Below are 19,325 nucleotides of genomic sequence, written 5' to 3'. Positions count from 1 at the left end.
AGGCAACTCACGTTTCTGCGATTCTGGAGCATAGAAAACAAAACAATTATCGAAGGAAGTCTCGCAGAACAACTCAGTCTAGCGAGCGGGACTGAAATTCGCAGTGTGCCCAGTGGGTGCGCATCAGGAGTGGAGAGAGAGTGGCTGCCAGAATATACTCTTAGGAGTTGCGGGCCTCGATAATTGCGCTGCGCTGCAGTCGGTGGCGACTGGGACCTTTCCTCTGCGCATGCAACATGCTCCGCCCATGTACTTTCCACAGCTGGGCTAAGGCAGCTTGACCAAAGGTCTATTAACTCCAAGATGCGCTAATAACCGAATGCTGTGAAACGTAAAAATGCTTATGCCACAGGGAGCAGTTTTCGCTGATTTCGATTTCTTTTAAAAATCGTTCACCGGTCCAATATGTGTGATGAATGGATGCCACATTGGTTTTCAGCGTGTGAAATATCCTCAAAAGTAGTCTCGGATGGCTCGAAAATCTAAAAAAGAATAAAAAAAGTTGTATTGGACCTCTCCTACTACCACGACACCGTGTCCCCGAATTTTTGCAATTATACAGCCGAGCGAAAACGACCTGAGTTCTGTACCCGTAGTAATCCGTCCCTTTGATACCGACAGCAGGCCGCAGTGCTTACCGTATCTCGACAGTCGAGATACGGTAAGGGGAAGTGAGAGCTGAAGATGTAGTCGCATCGAAAGGACATGAAGCATGGTGTAGATGCGTAGGCAGCTGCGGTTGAAGCGGTGCAGTGGAGCGTAGCCTTTAGGGTCATGGTGGGACTCTTGCTGGCACCACTCACTATTGTTGTTCGCGATGGTCCTACCTGGATTTCAACTGTTGTCTCCACCACGCTATCGCTTACGCAACTGCACCGTGCTTCATTTCGTTTTTAGTGTACTACACCTCGCAGTGAATTATATCGACCAGCACGACAGCTGTCGTTTTTGATCTCGAAAGAAACAAAAGGTTATGAAATATGAATTAAACGGTAAAGAAGAACTAAAAAAAGGTTGTGAAGCAACAGCTTAATAACAGGATTTCAAGATTACACAGAAGAGTCCATAGGCCTCTAAATCTTCGTTTTGCTCTTAGGACGTTTCTACTATCTTAATTTATTGGAATCAATTCAATTCAAATGAATCTGCTCAATTTTTTCCGTTTTCTTGTGTAAAAATCCATCATCCGCCCAACAAGGAAAATCCTGAGCCAACTGTTAGATTTCATGGTAGAAATGGTAGTGTAAGATTTCATGTAGAAATGGTACCTTATTGTCGGAGGATCTCTTGTCGCAGCTAGATACCTGTGGTGAGGTACTAGCGCACTCAAAATAGTAACTTCAAGAAGAAAGCGAGTTCCCGCATAATATCGAAGCATTACTCTTCGCGTTCATTCAGCATCCATCCCTGGGCTTTTAGAATGGATCCAGAACGCTTCTAGTCTATTTCGCGTGGCAATACTAGGTCATTGTACAAAGGAAGTATGAAAAACTACACAAAGCAAAAGAATAAGAGTTCCCACCAAACTTCATGACAGAAAAGAAGAAAAAAGACATTTGCGGCACTACGCAAAAATCGGAACCTCTCGGCACAAAGAAAAACAAAAGGAAAAAAAAAAACAAAGAACGGTAAAATATGGAGAGAATGGAAAAGAATTACCATATAGAGCAGAAACGAACTCCAAAGAGAATGTCAAGCTCTGCGAAAAACACAGGTATAGTAGAGTCATAACGACATCAAGCATAGCGCAGTTGCGTAAGCGGTTGTGCTCGAAGCGATGCGGGGGAGCGTAGCGGTTAGGATCGGGTGAGGATCCTTACCACTATTGTTCATTGTTGCAGTTCGCGATGGCCCCACCTCGATTTCAACCGCTATCTCAACCGCGCGACTTCGAGAGCAATCGCTTACGCAACTGCACCGTGCTTCATGTCGTTTTGACCCGACTATAAACTCGCCCACACACGACTCGATTTATGGTTACGCACGAGACGTAACACATGTAAGCTGACTCTAACCCAACAGTACACCACTTCGGCGAGACAGTATGTGGTGCCAGGCGAGCAAAATGAGTTACTTATTCGTCTCTCCACACTTCCACACTATTTCATCGAATGACTAGCCAGTTGGCTGCGGTTGCGCTAGTCGAGACTCGTGCGAAACTACTTGCTTCACAATCGACTACTCAACCAACTTACTATTATTCACTGCATAGACTAAGATCCTGAGCCAATCTTAGTAGATGGTGCAGCTATCCTTCTGACAAAGGATTTTTTTAGGTGCAGAATCTGAAGGAATAATGGCCTTCAACTATTCTCTTCCAACTCTGCTAGTTGCTCTTCTATCTCGAACAATCTAAACGACATGCAGTACAGTAAGAAAGGGGGGTTTAAGGAAAGCAGTACATACTGTGTGACTGTGGGCCACGTATACGAGTCTGATTGCTACCTGCACGTGGTGGCCCTGCTTTAACTAAACGCAATCACAGAAATGCTACAAGAGCACTTATTTCAGCACAAGTTTCCTTCTTTCGACGCAAATACTAGTCCATGAGCACGCACTTGAAGATCCTTTTGATCGTAGAATCAACATCCTACTGGTATTAGAAACGATATGTAATGACGTTGAAAACAGCCAAGGTCTTGACAGTAATAGAGTATCTTCCATGTTTCGTTATTTCGAAAGGGAATTGAGGCGGTCGAGTACAACAGTGAGCAGTTTACAGCATGTGGATGTCAATTCCTTGCAAGTTCTATCTCTGGTTTATGTCCCCTTATATTCATATGATATTATTGAACATGTCACAAGGTCTCTTAGCGTCTGGACTTTTAGAAAACTTTACAATAATTCAGCTAAAAAATAACAAGACCGAGACAACCGTTGGACAAGTAAGAAAACGAAGAACTCGTTGAAACAGTAGATTGTTTCAGCGACGGGGGGTGTTGCTTGTACTATCCGCAGCCACGGACTTAATACCTTCACCTCTTGGCTCTCTGTGTAGCCACATCCTATTTTATAATATAGCCTATTTTATAATATAATATTTTTGATTCTTAACTATTTGAAGGTGTGCATTTCGTATTTATAGCTGTTGAAATTGAGGTGTTGAACTCATGGTGAGCAGAGATATATTCGGATCGAAACGACGTGAAGTACGGTGCAGTTATGTAAGCGCTCAAAGCGGCCGTGGCGGTGGCGATTGGAATCGGTGTGGGACCATCGCGAACTGAAGCGATGAATGGTGCCAGGGAAGGTCTCCACTCGATCCCAACCGCTACGCTCCATCGCGCTGCTTCGAACGCAACCGACTACGCAACTGCACCATGCTTCATGTCGTTTGTACCCTACTATACATAAGTAGAGAGCAGGCGATCCATTACGTGCGGTCTTCTGCGGATGTCACACACTCTCTGCTTCACTGCTTTCTTTCTGCTTTCTGCTTCACCGTACCTTCCGTTCATGTCTTAATTTACAGTGCAAGTATGCGCGGTGAGACATAGCGTATTACTTCACCTAGTTGAGAAATGCGTCAAAAATATAGAGGTGTAGGCTACGAGTCGCTCAGTAGCCTATTAATTGATTTCAGTCGAATATGCTGGTAAGAAGACCCCATTGCTCTTCGACCACTTGCTCGTGAACGCAGCACGTACACAAGGGGGGGGCGTTTTCATGCACCTCGGTGGAACAAACGCTGTTTCACACGCCGTTTTTTGAGGACGATTAGGAGGGGCTGAGTGTGGACCACTCCTTATTCGAAATCTACACTCCGAACTCTATATCTCTACAGGATTCTCCACAGGATTCCCAATCTCGTGATACACTGTCTTTAAGGGCAGCATAGTTCGAAATAGAGGATGCTGGAATCCCTCCACGAATTCAGATGGAGGTAGAGGTGTAGTTTACGCGTGTGAGCGCTCGTTTCCTGCCAGTTACCTGAAAAACGTCGCATGAAATGGCCTTAAAGGCATCACCCCACGAATCTGAGGTGGTGCTGATTTCAGGTGGAGTATTCGTATACAGGATGGGAGACTACGGAAAGGGGATGATTCCGTCCATTTTTTCCTAAATGCCGTAAAAAACGGGCCGAAAGATACGGCTTCAGGCGTTGTGGCGCACCATTTTCTACAGGGAGTTCGATTGGAGCGCGCCAGCCTTGTGCGGCGCCGCATCTTTCGGGCCGTTTTTTTACGGCAATTAGGAAGAAATGGACGGAATCACCCCCTTCTCCGTAGTCTTCCATCCCGTATACGAATACTCCACCTGAAATCTGCACCAGTTCAGATTCGTGGGGTGATGCCTTTAATGTATCGGATCTTTCTACAAGCATCTTGCTTTCGAGAGCAGGTACCACGTCTGCAAGAAGGCGAACAATCAGTGGGCTGCTAGTGCTGACTTCCCCGCTCACTAGTAGACGTGGCAAATTGTTAGATGTCTTGTAATGGGATCCTGCGTGACAGCACCGTCTTCTGAATAGTTAGGAGGAATTGAGCGTGTTTCCGCCCATACTCGTAAACCAAACCTTTAAGCCTATCTATTCGCGGAGATTCCAATACCCTTAATTTCATAGTATACTGCCTTCGAGTCTGCCTTCTGCTTGGAACCAAATCACTAGTTGGCTGTAGCGATGTGCAGTTACACTGGCGATTGTGCTCGAAGCGGCGCGGTGGAGATGGTGGAGAATCGAGGTGGGACCATCGCGAACTGCAGCAATGAACGGTGGTAGTGAAGGTCCTCACTCAATCCTAACCGCTACGCTCCACAGCACCGCTTTGAGCGCCTCTCAAATTGAGGAGTTCGACACATCCGATATTCCGACTTCTCGGAATCGGAATCCTAGCTAAGAGTAAACCACTGCTGAGATTCACCACCGCCTTATCAAAGTGTCGCAAGGTGGGCCCCTGATCCATATAGGTTGGGCTCGTCGTGGCGGCTGCTAAGTTTGGTTAAAAGTCTTTTTGCCACTCCAGCATATTTACTGTCTCAGTACCCTACACAATGGGGCCTGCCGTCTCAAATGTCGAACGGTATGGCGACCGGTGAGAGGCGATGAAATCTCAGGTTGCTCAGGACTTCTTTCATTAGGCACCAAGGCGACACACGCACGACTCGCAATGGAGACTGTCTCAGACTGTGTATTTACGCGAGAACAGTGTGCATCTCAGACTGTGTATTTACAACGCGAGAACAGTGTCCATCGAGACAGTCTCCATGGCGAGTCGTGCGTGTGTCGTCTTGGTGCATAATGAAAGACGTCCTGAGCAACCTGAGATTTCATTGCCTCTTACCGGCCATACCGTCCGACACGCTGACCTGCATGCCCTTCTAGGAGCTGCAGAGCGTATGAAATTCCATGTGATTGCTCTGCAGTAGAGTGAGTGCGGAAGGAGCGACGTACGACAGATGAATGACTGTGCACTCGTCATTAGTGGAGAGGAGGTTTCGTCGCGAAATGTGGGCGGTGTTGGTTTTGTTGTGCACCCATCTGTCGTCCATCTTGTCGATTCACACGAGATTTTGTCAACTCGTCTGGCCATTCTTCGCCTCCGCCCTCTGCGCCAAAAACCTATCAGCATCAACAGCTGATGATTTCGAATTCCACGCGTTTCACGAGGAGCTGGAGGAAGTGATCCGCAACATGAAGCCCTTCTACAGATTCGTTGTCGGAGACTTCAACGCAAAACTAGGAAAGGCTACAGAAGAGGAATACAGGATCGAAAAATTTGGGCCAGGGGACCGGAATGAAAATGGCAATCGTTTCAGGCAGTGGTTTCCCGCTCGCCTCTTTCATGGGAATTCTCTTTTCATGAAGAAAGATCATCGTCGGTGGACATGGGAATCGCCCAGTGGCGCGACTAGTGCGGAGATCGTGGTGTCTACTTGACTACTCGGTAGTACCACCCTTTTGTAGTGGTTCTGATCACTGCCTCCTTCGCTCAAAAGTACGACTTAGCCAGAGGATGGAAAAGAACATCTGTTATCGGCAACCAAGGAGAAAAGAAATCGTCTACGACGATTGCGTACTCGAGGACTCCTTGCCCCAAGGTGACTGGCACATCGAGGAGGACCCAAACATGGACTACGAGATGCTGCTCAGAGGATTACGAGCCTGTGCTGAACGTGCCTCGAAGCCGCGCACAACAAACTTGGATCGAATCTCGAAGACCACCAAGGAATTCTTGGAAAGAAGAAGGACCTTGAGGCTTGACCTGAATGCATCGCACATTGAGCGGTTAGTAGCAAACAGTAGCTGCAGAAAAACGTTGCAGGAGGATTTTTCGAAATACTGGCAAAAGAAGATTCTGGAGGCAGCACAAGGAAGAACGAGTCTAAGGAGGTGCAGCAGGGATTTCCGCAAATAGAATATTCCGCTAGCAGCTTTGCTGAGCGAATACGGGACTCGCACGTTTTCTCGTCGTGAGAAGTCATTACGGAGAGGTTCTACTCGAACCTTTTCCGTTCATCAACTCCTGTATAAAGCCCGATCATCCCCACTGGTGAAGCTCCACCACGGATTCTCCCTTCGGAAGTACGAGTCGCTATCAAGAGCGTGAAACTTGGCGCAGCCCCCGGACCTGATTTTATATCAGCAGACTTTTTTCGGGCAGGTGGCTATCCACTTCATATAATCTTAGCAGCGCACATGACATACTACCTTCAGAAAAAAAGGATCCCTGACCAGTGAAAAACCTCGCGAACCGTTCTTATCCATAAGGAAGGTGACCGAGAGGACCTTCGGGACTACCGTCCGATATGCTTGCTGAGCGTGTTATACAAAGTCTACACCAAAATCATCCTCACGCGCATTTTTAGAACGCTGGATGAGGCCCAGCCTTAAGAACAAGCTGGATTCCGTCAGGGGTTCAGGTACTTGGATTACATCCAGACCATATCGAGAGTCACAGAGGTTTGCCGAGAATATCGCCTGCCCCTTCCAACCTTCGTCGACTATGAGAAAGCCTTCTAAAGCGTAGAACCGAATGTAGTATTTTCAGCGCTGGTCGGTCAGGGTGTGGACGCGTCGTTTGTGAGGACAATAGCCAATTGCTACGATCGATGCATCACTAAGATACAGCTTTTCCACCGCCCCCTCACCTCACCCTCACCCTTCACACATTCTCATTGGAAATGGGGAACGACAGGGCGATACTATATCGCCAAAGCTGTTCACGGTTGCATCATAATGGATAATGAAATCACTTTCTTGAGAAGAAAGGGTCATACGTTGTTGATGGAGGATTCCTCTCCGGCCTTTGTTTTGTGGACGACATCGTTCTCTTTTCGAGAAGCACAAAATAAAGCAGGAACGATGCTTAAGGAACTGAACGAAGCAGAGATGAGAATATAACTACGAATAAAGAGAAAGAAGACACAGTTCATGAAGAACGCTTACTGCGAGGACGTACAACTTGAAGGCGGTGAAATCGTTGGAACTTCGTCGTTCGTAAGTATACCTCGGACGTTCTATGAATATTGAAAACGACTCGAAGGAAGAACTGAATAGAAGGATGAGAGCAGTGTGGGTAGTATTCACACCTACGGGAAGTTACGGACCGACTGACGAACCAAGATCTCCGTGCCCATCTGGTTTGACTCGACAGTTCTTCCAGCGCTCTGTTACGCAGCGGAGACGTGGGCAGACACCTCTGTCACGTCTAGGAAGCTACTTACTACCCACAGAACCCATAAGAGATGTCTGCTGAAGTTTAACCGGCGCACACAACACCTAGTCGGAGCAATGTAACGTCTTCGCCACCCTGCGGAATATTTATCGAAAGCAAAGCTTGGATGGGCCGGTAATATTATGAGAAGAATCGACAATAGATAGAGTCAAAGGACGCTAAAGTTGATTCCAAGAGATGCCAAACGTCCTCGAGGGAGACCTTGGATGACAAAAGCGAGGGAACGAAACGAATGGAAGAGATGCCGGGGCCCGCACGTCCAAGGAAAACGGGCCATCTAAGTAAGTATGTAATAGGTAGTACTTATGGAAGAAAGAGGACAGATGGCTCTATTCCTATCGTATTTATCTTCACAAGGAGAGATATATTCGGTGCAATCCCCTTAACTAGCTTTGCTTGTTGGTTCATTAAGATGTTGAAAAGCTCTCCCCTAATTGATAGCGCTGCTTCACCGACAGCAAATCCATCGGCAGTATTAAGCGCTGGTTGATATCTTGACGTTCTGTCCTTATATTGTCTTAGTAAAGCATAAGGTAGGTTCTCGTCATTCAACATAGTTTCAAACTCTTTTGCTCTTGACATGTCTTCGAGGTTCTGCTCGGTATTAGAATCGGGCAGGGTCCTGCTTGCAATTAATGGGGAAGAATCGGCCTCGGCTTATCTTCTTCTTTGTCCTTGTTCTATCATCGATACCTGCTGACGGAATTATTTTTGTCTTTTTTTTTATTTTACGGATTGCAATTTCAGGCTAACATGCATGTTAGAGTCAGCGTGGGATCAAAGTCTTTTCCAGTTGAGATTGGAGAAGGAGATAATATGATCTCTACAATGGGGCAGCTAAAACAGCGTATCAGTGAGGAAGCCAATATTGATGCTTCTTGCATGAAGATCATTCATCGAGGTGAGTTGTGTCATGCTACCTTTTTAACATTTTTTGTGCTTTAAATTTTAGATGACTTTTGTCTCTAACTTTTAAATGTCTGTAAATGATGACAAGGGGGCATCAAGGTGACAAGAGGTACCCGTACAGATTAACTTGCAGCCACTGACCTGCCTTTAGTGCTGTGCCCCTCCGCATACTTATTGCTGCCGCTAGACCAATTGCTGCCCTTGTGGTTATGTGTGAACTCACTTAGGTTACGGCATTTTCTCGAAACAAGGTTGCTGGCGACGACAGCTTGGTTAATCAAAGTAGAATACATAAAGTAGCAAAGGGAAAGATTGAAAAGCAGTGGATTGTGCTGCATACCTTTACACAAGCTGTGCTCTGAGATTTCCCACATAGATACGATAGTCGGAGCCGATGCTCCTACCGCCTTCACTTTTGGACGGTTGGCAAAGGAACCCCTTCACTTTTGGACGGTTGGCAAAGGAATCAGATATTGCGAAAAGGTGCTGTTGTCAAGCACATCACCAAGGCTCAATCCAAATATGTCAAATACCTAGAGGGAGAATGGAATCTTTGGTAGCAACACTCCGTTTCGTTACGTTAAACTGCCGGACATTGTCGACTTGTACGTACTGAGGTCACCCTGTTTCGATATGCAGTTTACCCAAGAGACCAAGTCTCGTAAGCTATGGAACATTGACGAATGAATAGATTCTGTGTGAGCTGTAGCTCGAGAACGTTGGGCAAGGCTATATTCAATGACGACACGTCTGGGCGAAGATGCGGATAGCCGCGTCAGTTGGCAACACGAGACCGAAGATGAATTCAAGCAAGTTATATACCAACCTGAACATGCGGCAAATGCCGGACGTGCCGGTATTTCCAGCCTTGATGTGACACTTGCTTCACTACCCTTAATTGATCAGTAAAAATCTAAGGTAAAAACACTGTGTAAATCACTACCACAGGCAAAGAAACTGTTTTTGCCATTGAAATTAATATCTGAGCGCCTTTTTTTTATATAAATGTTATCATAGATGAATGATTTTGCTCTTTTTATGGATTCTCTGCACTATGTTTGAAAAGAAAACCTTTTATGCCACAACCATTTGAACATTGTTCAAAGTACATGTCAGAATTCTTCCTTTCTTTCTCTTCACAGCAACTGACATGGAAGGACGTGCTGAGGTCAAAACGAGGTCCTTTTCTCTCGACTGTAACAAAAAATAAGGTGAACATCACTGTCAAATTGATGAACGGTCTTACATCAGATCAAGTAAACTCTTTGCTTCTGTTTAAGCAGCAAAGTGAGTGGGACCACTCTACCACCACCGGACCCGCCCTACCCTCCCCCCGTTGCCTACAAACGCGGTAGGATCCATCTTTCCTCATCTTTCTGCTTTCTGGTTGCGCACTAACTTGTCCGTAGGACCCATCTTACCCAGTTTTACTGCCTTCTGACTTCTTCGTCTTTCATACGTCTCGGTGATCTTCACCCAGTGATCTATGTGTCTTCTTTGTCTTTTTTTTTATAATTCCGCTAGAAGTGCCAGTTTCTACTAAGTCATATGAATCTCTTCTCTCATCTCATCAAAATAAACTCTTACTGACTCTTAAAGGCATCACTCCACGAATCTGAGGTGGTACGGATTTCAGGTGAAGTATTCGTATACGGGATGGGAGACTATGGAGAGGAAGGTGATTCCGTCCATTTCTTCCTAATTGCCGTAAAAAACGGCCCGGAAGATGCGGCGCCGCACAAGGCTGGCGCGCTCCAGTCGAACTCCTTGTAGAAAGTAGTACGCCAGAACGGCTGAAGTCGTATCTTCCGGGCAGTTTTTTACGGCAATTAGCAAGAAATAGACGGAATCACCCCCCACTCCATAGTCTCCCACCCCGTATACGAATACTCCACCTGAAATCTGCACCACCTCAGATTCGCGGGGTGATGCCTTTAACAAACTGGAGTTCTCTCAATTGCTAGGGCTTGACGTGACTTAGCCTTTCCAAAAGCTAACTACTGCTAATTTGTTTGCTCCGTGCAATTCGGTAGGTGCTCAACGAATGCGAAGTAGAATATAGGTAAGGTATATCATTAGATTGAGACATTATAGTCTAATGGATCTGCAGGATGGCAGCGTGTGTGTGCGAAGTTATAAGGATCGTCTCTCTCATCTGGGTCGCAGTTCTGTGGTGAGCTGCTTTCACCTCTGACTCCGTTGGTCGTGCTGTGAGTGTTACTGATATCTTTCTAAACTCCTTCGATTCCTATGCCCGGACGATTAGTGGCCTCATCAGTACCAAAACTTTCAAGCGGTTTCGCTATTAGTGGTCCTCAAAGATACCATAGCAAATTTTGGGTTCTGGGCAAAATGCTTTCTTGTCGTATTTCCAAATGTTTAACGGCATATCTGGGGAGAAACTTTCTTTCCTAGTTGCAAAATATTCACTACGATTCTAGGAGTTAGAGAATCAGTTTACCCCTCAAGGCAACTCTCTACGTCCGAAGGAGTGATGAAAGAAAAACGCACAACGTGGATTTCATTATTTTTGCAACTGTGAGAAGTCCCCTAGTACAAGGTCAGGCGTGGTGATGGGACACGACCCTCTGAAATACGACTCCCTTCAACGTTGCTACGACAGTTCTCTGTTGCTGCCAATTCAATACATTGGAAAGTTCGTGTGTTTTCAAAAAGCAAATTTGAAAGTTAATTGATTAAATTGAAACAAATGGCAAAGGTGAAATTCGGTAGCTGACAGAAGCGAAGAAACACCAAGTAGTAGAAAAAGCAAATTTGCTGAAATGTTGTTGAAATGCTGGTATTGATATGTTTTCATTTTCACTATATTCCATCTTTATTCTACAATTTTCGAAATATCTTTAAATATTGAATAAAGCTCATAATACGACAAAGAAAGGAAAGAGTCAGGTGCTTAGGTCGAATTACAGAAGGAAGACGAAAAAATCTACATTTTTTTTCCGACAGTGTGATAATGAGACAATTTTGCAGGTTCGACACCCCACTGAATCAAATTTTTGCAAAGGAATTGGAAATTAGAAACTATTTTTATGACACGACTAGTTCAATTACACGTAGTTTTCAGCAGTTTAAAAGAGGACTTAACAGAATTTAATTACCAAAAAAGCTCTGATTCTGTGCGCATTGTTAAGGAGAAAGTTTGCCCTACAAGACAGTCATATCGTTGTTTTTTCACACCTTCTAGTCTTTCTGGAATTTCGATGGGGAAAGAAAAACATGCCAATTTCCCATCTTTCTCTCATCAGAAGTTTGGAAAAACGGCCCTGGAAACCGCGTGGTACAGCATCCGATAGAGAAAATCCTCATCTACAACATACTGGAAGGCGATTTGCTTCGCTCTAAGTTACCCGGGTTATCAGACTTTGTTCAAGCACTTTCCGCTGCGCGATCAAAAATAGGGATTCTGGCAAGTTTTTATATACCGGAAGAAGAGACGGGTTTTTGAAAAATCACCCACATATTCGAATAGAAGGACTAAGAGAATCTCCGTATGCAGAATTTCTCCTTTCGGGGTCTCAAACTTTAGATGGGGAAAATCCGAAAAAATCTAAATCTTCCTTATCTAAATTACAAAAAAAGAACCATGAGGTTGCAAGAATATCGATATTTCTCTTATCACGAAGTCGTTTGCGATCATCAAGACTTAGCAGTGTGCAAATAGTCTGAGCTTTTTAGCCATAAAATTCTGTTTTTTTTTAAACAGCTGGAAACTTCTTGTGTAATTGAATTCTTTATCTTTTACGAGTAATTTCAAGTTTCTCTCTCTTTTGCAAAAATTTGGCTCAAGGGGGTGTTGAACACGCGTGGTCCCATTGTCACATTGTCAACACGTTGTACATCTTCAAAACAAAATGTTGATTCTTCCGTGTTACTGTCCAAAACTTTATATTTTGTAATGTATGTAATTAATTGATTCTACGTATTATTTTGCGTTGGTTATCATGCTGTTCTCCATTCACAACTGCCCACCGCACAGTCCCTTTCCTTGCAGCTCCCTCCGTTTACGACCCCCTACAGGAAGGTCCCTTCACACGCTCGACCCTGCCCTAGTTTCATGCAAACAGAATGACGACTAAAACGGAATGAAGTTGACAGATGGTGCTATGTAAGAATTAGCAGGTGCTACTTTCTTCTCTACTTTCATACAAATAAAAGGTATCGGAGACTACAATTTATTCTAGTTTTCTTTTCATCCCCAGCCTAGGGCATATTTAAGCCATATTTGCGAAACCGAGGATCCGTTAATATTACTAGAGCAATGACAATTTTGTGTTTCTTTGCACTTATGCTCTGAGTCAAACGGATTGTGTCGTTACGTCCTCGGTTAGGATCTGATGCCAGTGTCCGTGTTCACTGAGGAGATGTGTCACTGAGATACAGCATGTTCGACCCATCTGTAACCAACAACTGTAACACATCATAATTTATCTCTTTCGCTCATTTGCAGGAAAAACTATCAGTGGCACAAATGATCTCTCACTGCTCGATTTGAATATTAAGGAGAACGACAAACTCCTAATCATGGGAAAAGTATCAATGGCAATGAAGGTGAGATCAGAGCTTATGTTAACTCGTTTGAAGGCAAACGGTCAGTTTGGTTCGGGGATTTGTTTCTGGATCCTCTCCAGTAATAAATAGAGCTCGCAGCGTCTTTTGCAAGCACCGCACTGATGAAATATTTGTTACGCGCTTCCATTCATCATTCGCATGGATGTAAAGAGTTGCTTCATCAAGTAAATGGTCAGTTTGGTACTCCCGACCCATTTGATTTCTGGATTTTTAAGAAACGTCTCGAGTTTCTGCTGTGATACTTGCAACGTGTGTCACGCATATTCTAGTTTAAAAAAAACGAAACATCAATTTTTTGCTATAGTCGGTTCAGAGCAGTCTGTAAGCAGCTACTATCAAGGCGATGCTGTAGAGCATAGCGGTTAGGATCGAGAGTAAACTTGGCACCACTCATTGCACTCCTCGCCGTTATCGTCTCGATGAATCTCAGTTGAGAGGTTTCTACTGCGTTTAGAGCCAAGGCAAACAAAAACCAGTAAAATCAATGCGATCGTTTGACCGGATCAATATACACATGGAAAAAGTGGCCTGAATTCCGTCTCATGTTCAAAAATGTTTGTGGGCAAAGTCTGATCCAACTCAGTATGAGGGAAACCAAGTAAAGATATCAAATCATTGTTTGGTTTTGAAAACTCCTCAGTACTTAACAAAGCATTTCCATGTGCTTTTATAGATGCCTAACCGAAGAAAAAAATTTGAAAATTATTATCTTTTCAGTGAGTGAAAATCAGTCAAAATCTCAGTGCTCCAACCCCCTTCACTTTTGAATGATTGGCGAACGGGTCCCCTTCACCCTTTAGCCTGTTCCATGCCAATATACCTTTTTCGATTTCTTGTGGATACTACGGATTTTTATGAGATGCAACCTTCGGCACAACGATATTGTATTCACGTCAAGATTTTGCTCTCCCGTTCCAACACCGCTTGCGTTTTCAGAAGAAAAAAAAAGAATTTGTATCGATTAACCTGGATTCAATTTTTGAATATCCAGGATGTCTATTCTATCTAAGATGCAAAGTTCTCTTCCCCTTCACTCTTGGACGGATGAGGAAAGGTCTCCCTTCACTTTTGGACGGTTGGCAAAGGGATCCTCATCACTTAAGCTGCACCCCATGAGCTAGACCCCCTTCACCTGTGGAGGTTCCGGCTCCTCCCTATCGCACCTATGACGCGGACTGCAATAGTAACAAGTCCCACCTCGATCCCAGCATGTAGCTGCATCAAGCCGGTTTGAGCGAAGTCGCTTAGCTACTGCGCCAAGCTTCACGTCGTTTTTTATGACTATAACTTGTTGGTTACTGCAAGCACCGTTGGCGGAAATCCCCCTTATTTGATGAGAGTGTCCTGTCTAGATAGTCATCTCTTAGACATACTCGTGAACTACGCCCCATAACCGTATCTATTCTTGGAGAGATCACACCCTCACTTTTGTGGTATGCTGGATTTAAGTAGTCGAGAGTCTATTTTCGTATATCTTTGTATAGTGGAGTCAAAAAGACATGAAGCTCGGCGCACCTGCTTAAACGGCTGCGTCCGAAGCACCAGCTTAACTAGCTCAGTCGAGCTTCATGTACTGGGGAAAGGTTACTAAACCTGAAAATTTTCAGAACGATGCCTTTGAAAAGCTTTATCGGGAGAAAAAGTGTTCATTCCGAGTGTATAGGTTACTCTACTTCTCTGATCAGGAGTTGAGGGAGAGGGAAGGAGTAGGCCAGGCAGGAAAAAGTGTACGTTGCTGCAGACGAGTTGCGTTCATCCCGTTGTACACGATAGACTATAGTCATCGTGCTTTTGTTTGATAATCACGTCAGATGCAGTTTCAAGGTGATTCAGTTGGTACTTCCTTTGCTCTGCTACTCTGCTCAGTGACTGAGAAACGCCAACTTAACATCTTTTTTCAAATAAAGATTCCAATGTTGCACCACCTTTTCTAAGTGTTTTGGCGGTAAGCATGTCAGTTTGGCCAAACACTTGTAGTAGGAGAAGTTTTTCTTCGTTCCACGCATGGCAGAGTGAGGTTTTGAGTTGAGCCGTGTGTTACATCTCGGCAAGCCAATAACCTCTCTATATAGAGTCCGAGAAATAAATATCCTGAAGATTGCAGTAACGATTGCAGTATCGTTCACCGGTTTTTTTAAGATTAAAACCTAGATATGGGGCGGGTGTGGCGCAGTCGGTTAGAGGTCCGTTGTAGCCACACGGTCGAGGGTTCGAATCCGCCCTAGTGCTCACCAAGCCTTTCATCCCTCCGGGGTCGATAAATTGGTACCAGACTTGTCTGGGAGGATAAAAACACTGACTTGATCATCGGCTCGCCCCCGCAAGTCATTGTATAGGCCAACACGCGTTCCAAAACCTCAACGATCACGAATTCCAGTAAAAAAAACGCGTTGGCGCATCCCAAGTGGATTGATACGCCAGTGACTTTTTTTGACTTTTTTAAAACCTAGATAAATAGTTGTCTGTCGAAGGGAAGCGGAGCTACTTCAAGTTTGACGGAAATAATTAGTTTTTTCTTGACAGAATCTTCTTTTCTGTAAATATTTAAGTCTAACTGATTATTTTATTAGGATGATCCTGGATTTTCTGCTCTTGTTTCTTACGAACAAACCAACCTATTGCCACTACAGAAAGTGTACGAGGACATAGACCGTGATTTCACTTCAATGGAACTAAACTACCTCGACGGTAAGAGGCAATTTTTTTCTTTACATTTCATTTAGAACCTTGAAGTATTAATCAGTGCTTCTGCTTTCAATTGGATAGATCCCAACCCATTGGTCCTGCCTGGCTAACGAGCGCTTGACAATTATCAGTAATCTGTAGCCGTTCGTATCGTTATGTAAAGCGAAGGTTACATGCATGCCGTAACCAACCTTCAATCCCACCGTTGCTAGACTGACTAGCCAAGAGAGAATGAGACATTAGGTGCCCCAAATTACAAATACAGTAACAGAATTAGACATTTGGTGGTCCAAATTGCAAATACAGTAACACTCTCAGACATAGGAAGAAAACAAAGAAGTTGCAACGTTCGCAGTTCAATCAAACATCTTTTCAATATTCTGAGAACATTTATTTTTATCTGTTTGAATTTATTTTTAACTAGTTTACTGTTCGAAGATAGATTCTTTCTAGGTGTAACTCTATCCTTTTTGTCGCACGCCTTCCACAAAAAAAAAAAACCTGCGTCTTTCACTGCTTTGATAACTGTTTGGTTTATTTTCACAAGGAAGTAGAAAAATGACCATTTTTGAACTTTTCAAATATGTGGATAAGATTCTGTTTAAAGCAGAGTAGAAAATTCAACATGGAGTTGTTCCTGCATAATTTGGCTAAGTGTGCGACTGCTGGTATTAAGGGGAACGAGATCATTTACTGAATGGCTTGAGCGTTTTTCATCCCGACGGTCGCCATAAATAAGGTGCGAACGAACTGAGCTGGCGCTTTTGTATTAGCTAATTATATTCCAGCACATCTTCGTCGTAGCCTGTAACGTTCGCGTTGCGACAACATCCTGGGATCGCACGGGAAAGTTGTAAATTTTGAAGAATGACACGTTGCGGCAACCATTAACAGTTATTTCCCCTTTTAACATTCCTAATGTCTCGATTCAAAATTAAATGCGAGAATTGTTTAAAGGAACGTTTTAAAAGAAATGTGCTGTTTAGTTGCAAAAAAAAAAGATACAGGAGATCCTTGACCTTCTATTAGAGACAACTGAGAAATAAAGCCTATGTAGAGATCAAAGAGAAGACCTTCCATAGCATTGTTAGGTGTGAAGATCTTTGATTTCACGGAAGTAAGTTCCATTTGTTTCGCGTGATTCCTACTCAATCCTCATAAATCCCGTCGCAACGCGATTGACTACGACATGGAGGGTGGAACGCTGGAGAGTAATTAACTATTACAGTAGCGTTCTCAACAACTTTGGATTTCGCTCTTGTCCCCAACACAGTCTATGCCGGTTGTCCAGCTTGAAATCTCTTGCTAACGACTAAAACGGTCGCATCTCAGCACTACTTAGCCAATCATTACTACATTTCTTCTCTAAACTATACAGCTAAAGTCGTTCGTTACTAACGATTCCATTATTACAACAAATGTTGAACATAGCACAGAGTCTTCAAAAGGTCGAACTCTGAAATGTATTTAAAGGCATCACCCCACGAATCTGAGGTGGTACGGATTTCAGGTGGTTTATTCGTATACGGGATGGGAGACTATGGAGAGGGGGGCGATTCCGTCCATTTCTTCCTAATTGCCGTAAAAAACGGCCCGGAAGATACGGCTTCAGGCGTTTTGGCGCACTTTTTTCTACAGGGAGTTAGACTGGAGCGCGCCAGGCTTGTGAGGCACCACCTCAGATTCGTGGGGTGATGCCTTTAACTATGCATTTTCGTTTGGGACAAGTTCAGTGCCAACTGTATTTTTTTTCTTTGAAATAAGCCTACTGTCGATTTTCCGCTGATTTTTTTCTTCTATTAAAACAACTTTTCAAACAGATCTCACGTTGTAAACAAATGTATAATTTCACTCGTCCCAGTTTCTCTATACCTTACATCGTTTAACAATTTTTTCGGCCTATCCAATCTCAATTTGAACAGAAGTGTGGTTTTGCTTATGTGCGTGAATGAATATTTGTTGCATCGCATGAGAGGAGATTGCTACCTTACCTAAGGTGTCGCTTCACGAAGAAATGCAAACACAGTGCAATATGTCATGGTGGATTAGCAGTGGACTAAACCAGTCGTAAATGGAACAACTGGGATAACAGCATTTAGAAACGATAGAGTTTACGTTATCTTTGATATCTTAGTATCTTTGATTACATATGTACCATCTTCTTTCGGAGAAATTCTCTGGTTAGTCCTTCGAGAGGTGCAGGAGAAAACCTCACTGAGCAACTGAACCTTTTGAGTTTTGAGAAACGGAACCTTCCAGTTCCACTCGTTTCTCAAAACTTCTTGTGCACTCTGAGATTGAAGTTTACACTAGTACTACGGCACAGCTTAAATCAGATCAACTGCACCTACTTATAGTAAGAATATAGAATTTATTTTAGTACAAGATATTTGATTCAGTAGAGAAGTCGCTGAAGATGGCAAAAAAGATGGAGAAACGATTGTTGCGTTTTACGGAAACTTGTATGAAGCATCTTGAAGCTTTGGATGGTCTAAACATTAATGGGGAACTTACAACCGAACAACAAGTAGGTTTTTTTTATCAGTTTTAAACAGCTATGACGTTTTATTGCATTGACCTCCCGTGGTAATCTACTGAGCATTTACTCTGTGTTCCTGTTTTAGGCATTACGTAATCGAGAAAAGAGGAAATCTCTCGTTGATGGCATCAACAGTTTATTGAATGGAAACGACAAACAAGTACGACGTTTGGAAGAGTACAGAAAGAAACTACAAGGAGAAATAATTGAATAAATAGGTGTTCCCGTCATTATCCTGTTTAAAGAAATTTTAGTCTAACAATCTGTTTCTATGAACTAATAGTTCCCTCGCTTTATTGTGTGAGAAGTACTTATTGCATCGAAAAGCATTCAATTGTCCTTCAACACCAATTAACTGGAGCACAGTGGCTCGTAGCAAGATTAGATGTTTCAAACCAGCTTCAAACTATTGACTAAAGTGAGAGCAAAGCACGCTAGAAGTACACAACTACAGACTTATCTGGATTAGTTGGCTTTTAAAACACAAGAAAGGAAGGAAATAACACATTCAGTGGCTAGCCTAATCGTTGTAGCCCCACAGAGTGGCACAAGCTTCTCTGATCAGAATTAACTGTTATTGGCACGTGTGTTTTTGTACATTTTCTTCGTAACAAAATCAACTGTAAGAGTGGCTGAAGGCCAACAGTTGATCAGAATAGATGTATCCAACACTGCCATCTTAATTTGCCAAAAATTACCATTCAGAGCACATCTAGATCTCTGCAAACACTGAAATATCAGGTCTGGACGATTAAAAACCTTAGAAATTCTCGTGGTAGACAGACAGTTGGTCGAACTTTCAAAACAGTAATCATGACATGGAATTGTTGAAGGCATAACCCGACGAATCGGGAGTGATGCGGTTTTCAGGTGGAGAGTTCCTATACGGGGTCGTAGATTATGGAGAGGAGGGTGATCCCGTCTAT

At 43.6% G+C, this 19,325-nt stretch overlaps 2 protein-coding genes across 3 annotated transcripts; both read left to right on the top strand.

Moving 5' to 3' along the window:
* Window positions 1–5,446: 5,446 nt before the first annotated feature.
* On the top strand, window positions 5,447–5,878 carry RB195_006916 (uncharacterized protein; the record flags this gene model as incomplete). Its single annotated transcript, XM_064180266.1, has 1 exon — window positions 5,447–5,878. One exon carries the CDS (start codon window positions 5,447–5,449, stop codon window positions 5,876–5,878), a length of 432 nt encoding a protein of 143 aa, XP_064037152.1.
* A 76-nt stretch (window positions 5,879–5,954) lies between these two features.
* On the top strand, window positions 5,955–18,613 carry RB195_006915 (uncharacterized protein; the record flags this gene model as incomplete). 2 transcript variants are annotated; one of them, XM_064180264.1, is made up of 7 exons in its annotated part: window positions 5,955–6,226; window positions 6,656–6,713; window positions 8,424–8,577; window positions 13,054–13,154; window positions 15,746–15,863; window positions 18,260–18,387; window positions 18,485–18,613. In XM_064180264.1, 7 exons carry the CDS (start codon window positions 5,955–5,957, stop codon window positions 18,611–18,613), a joined length of 960 nt encoding a protein of 319 aa, XP_064037150.1. The 2 variants fall into 2 exon arrangements, with proteins under 2 accessions (XP_064037150.1, XP_064037151.1); XM_064180265.1 differs by lacking the exon at window positions 6,656–6,713 and adding an exon at window positions 6,475–6,602 and having other exon boundaries at window positions 8,470–8,577.
* Between the last annotated feature and the right edge of the window lie 712 nt (window positions 18,614–19,325).

This window comes from Necator americanus, chromosome I (genome assembly GCF_031761385.1).
Source record: "Necator americanus strain Aroian chromosome I, whole genome shotgun sequence".
Taxonomy (NCBI): domain Eukaryota; kingdom Metazoa; phylum Nematoda; class Chromadorea; order Rhabditida; family Ancylostomatidae; genus Necator; species Necator americanus.
The sequence above is the reverse complement of the archived record's forward strand: the minus strand, read 5'-3'. Positions and strand labels throughout refer to the sequence as shown.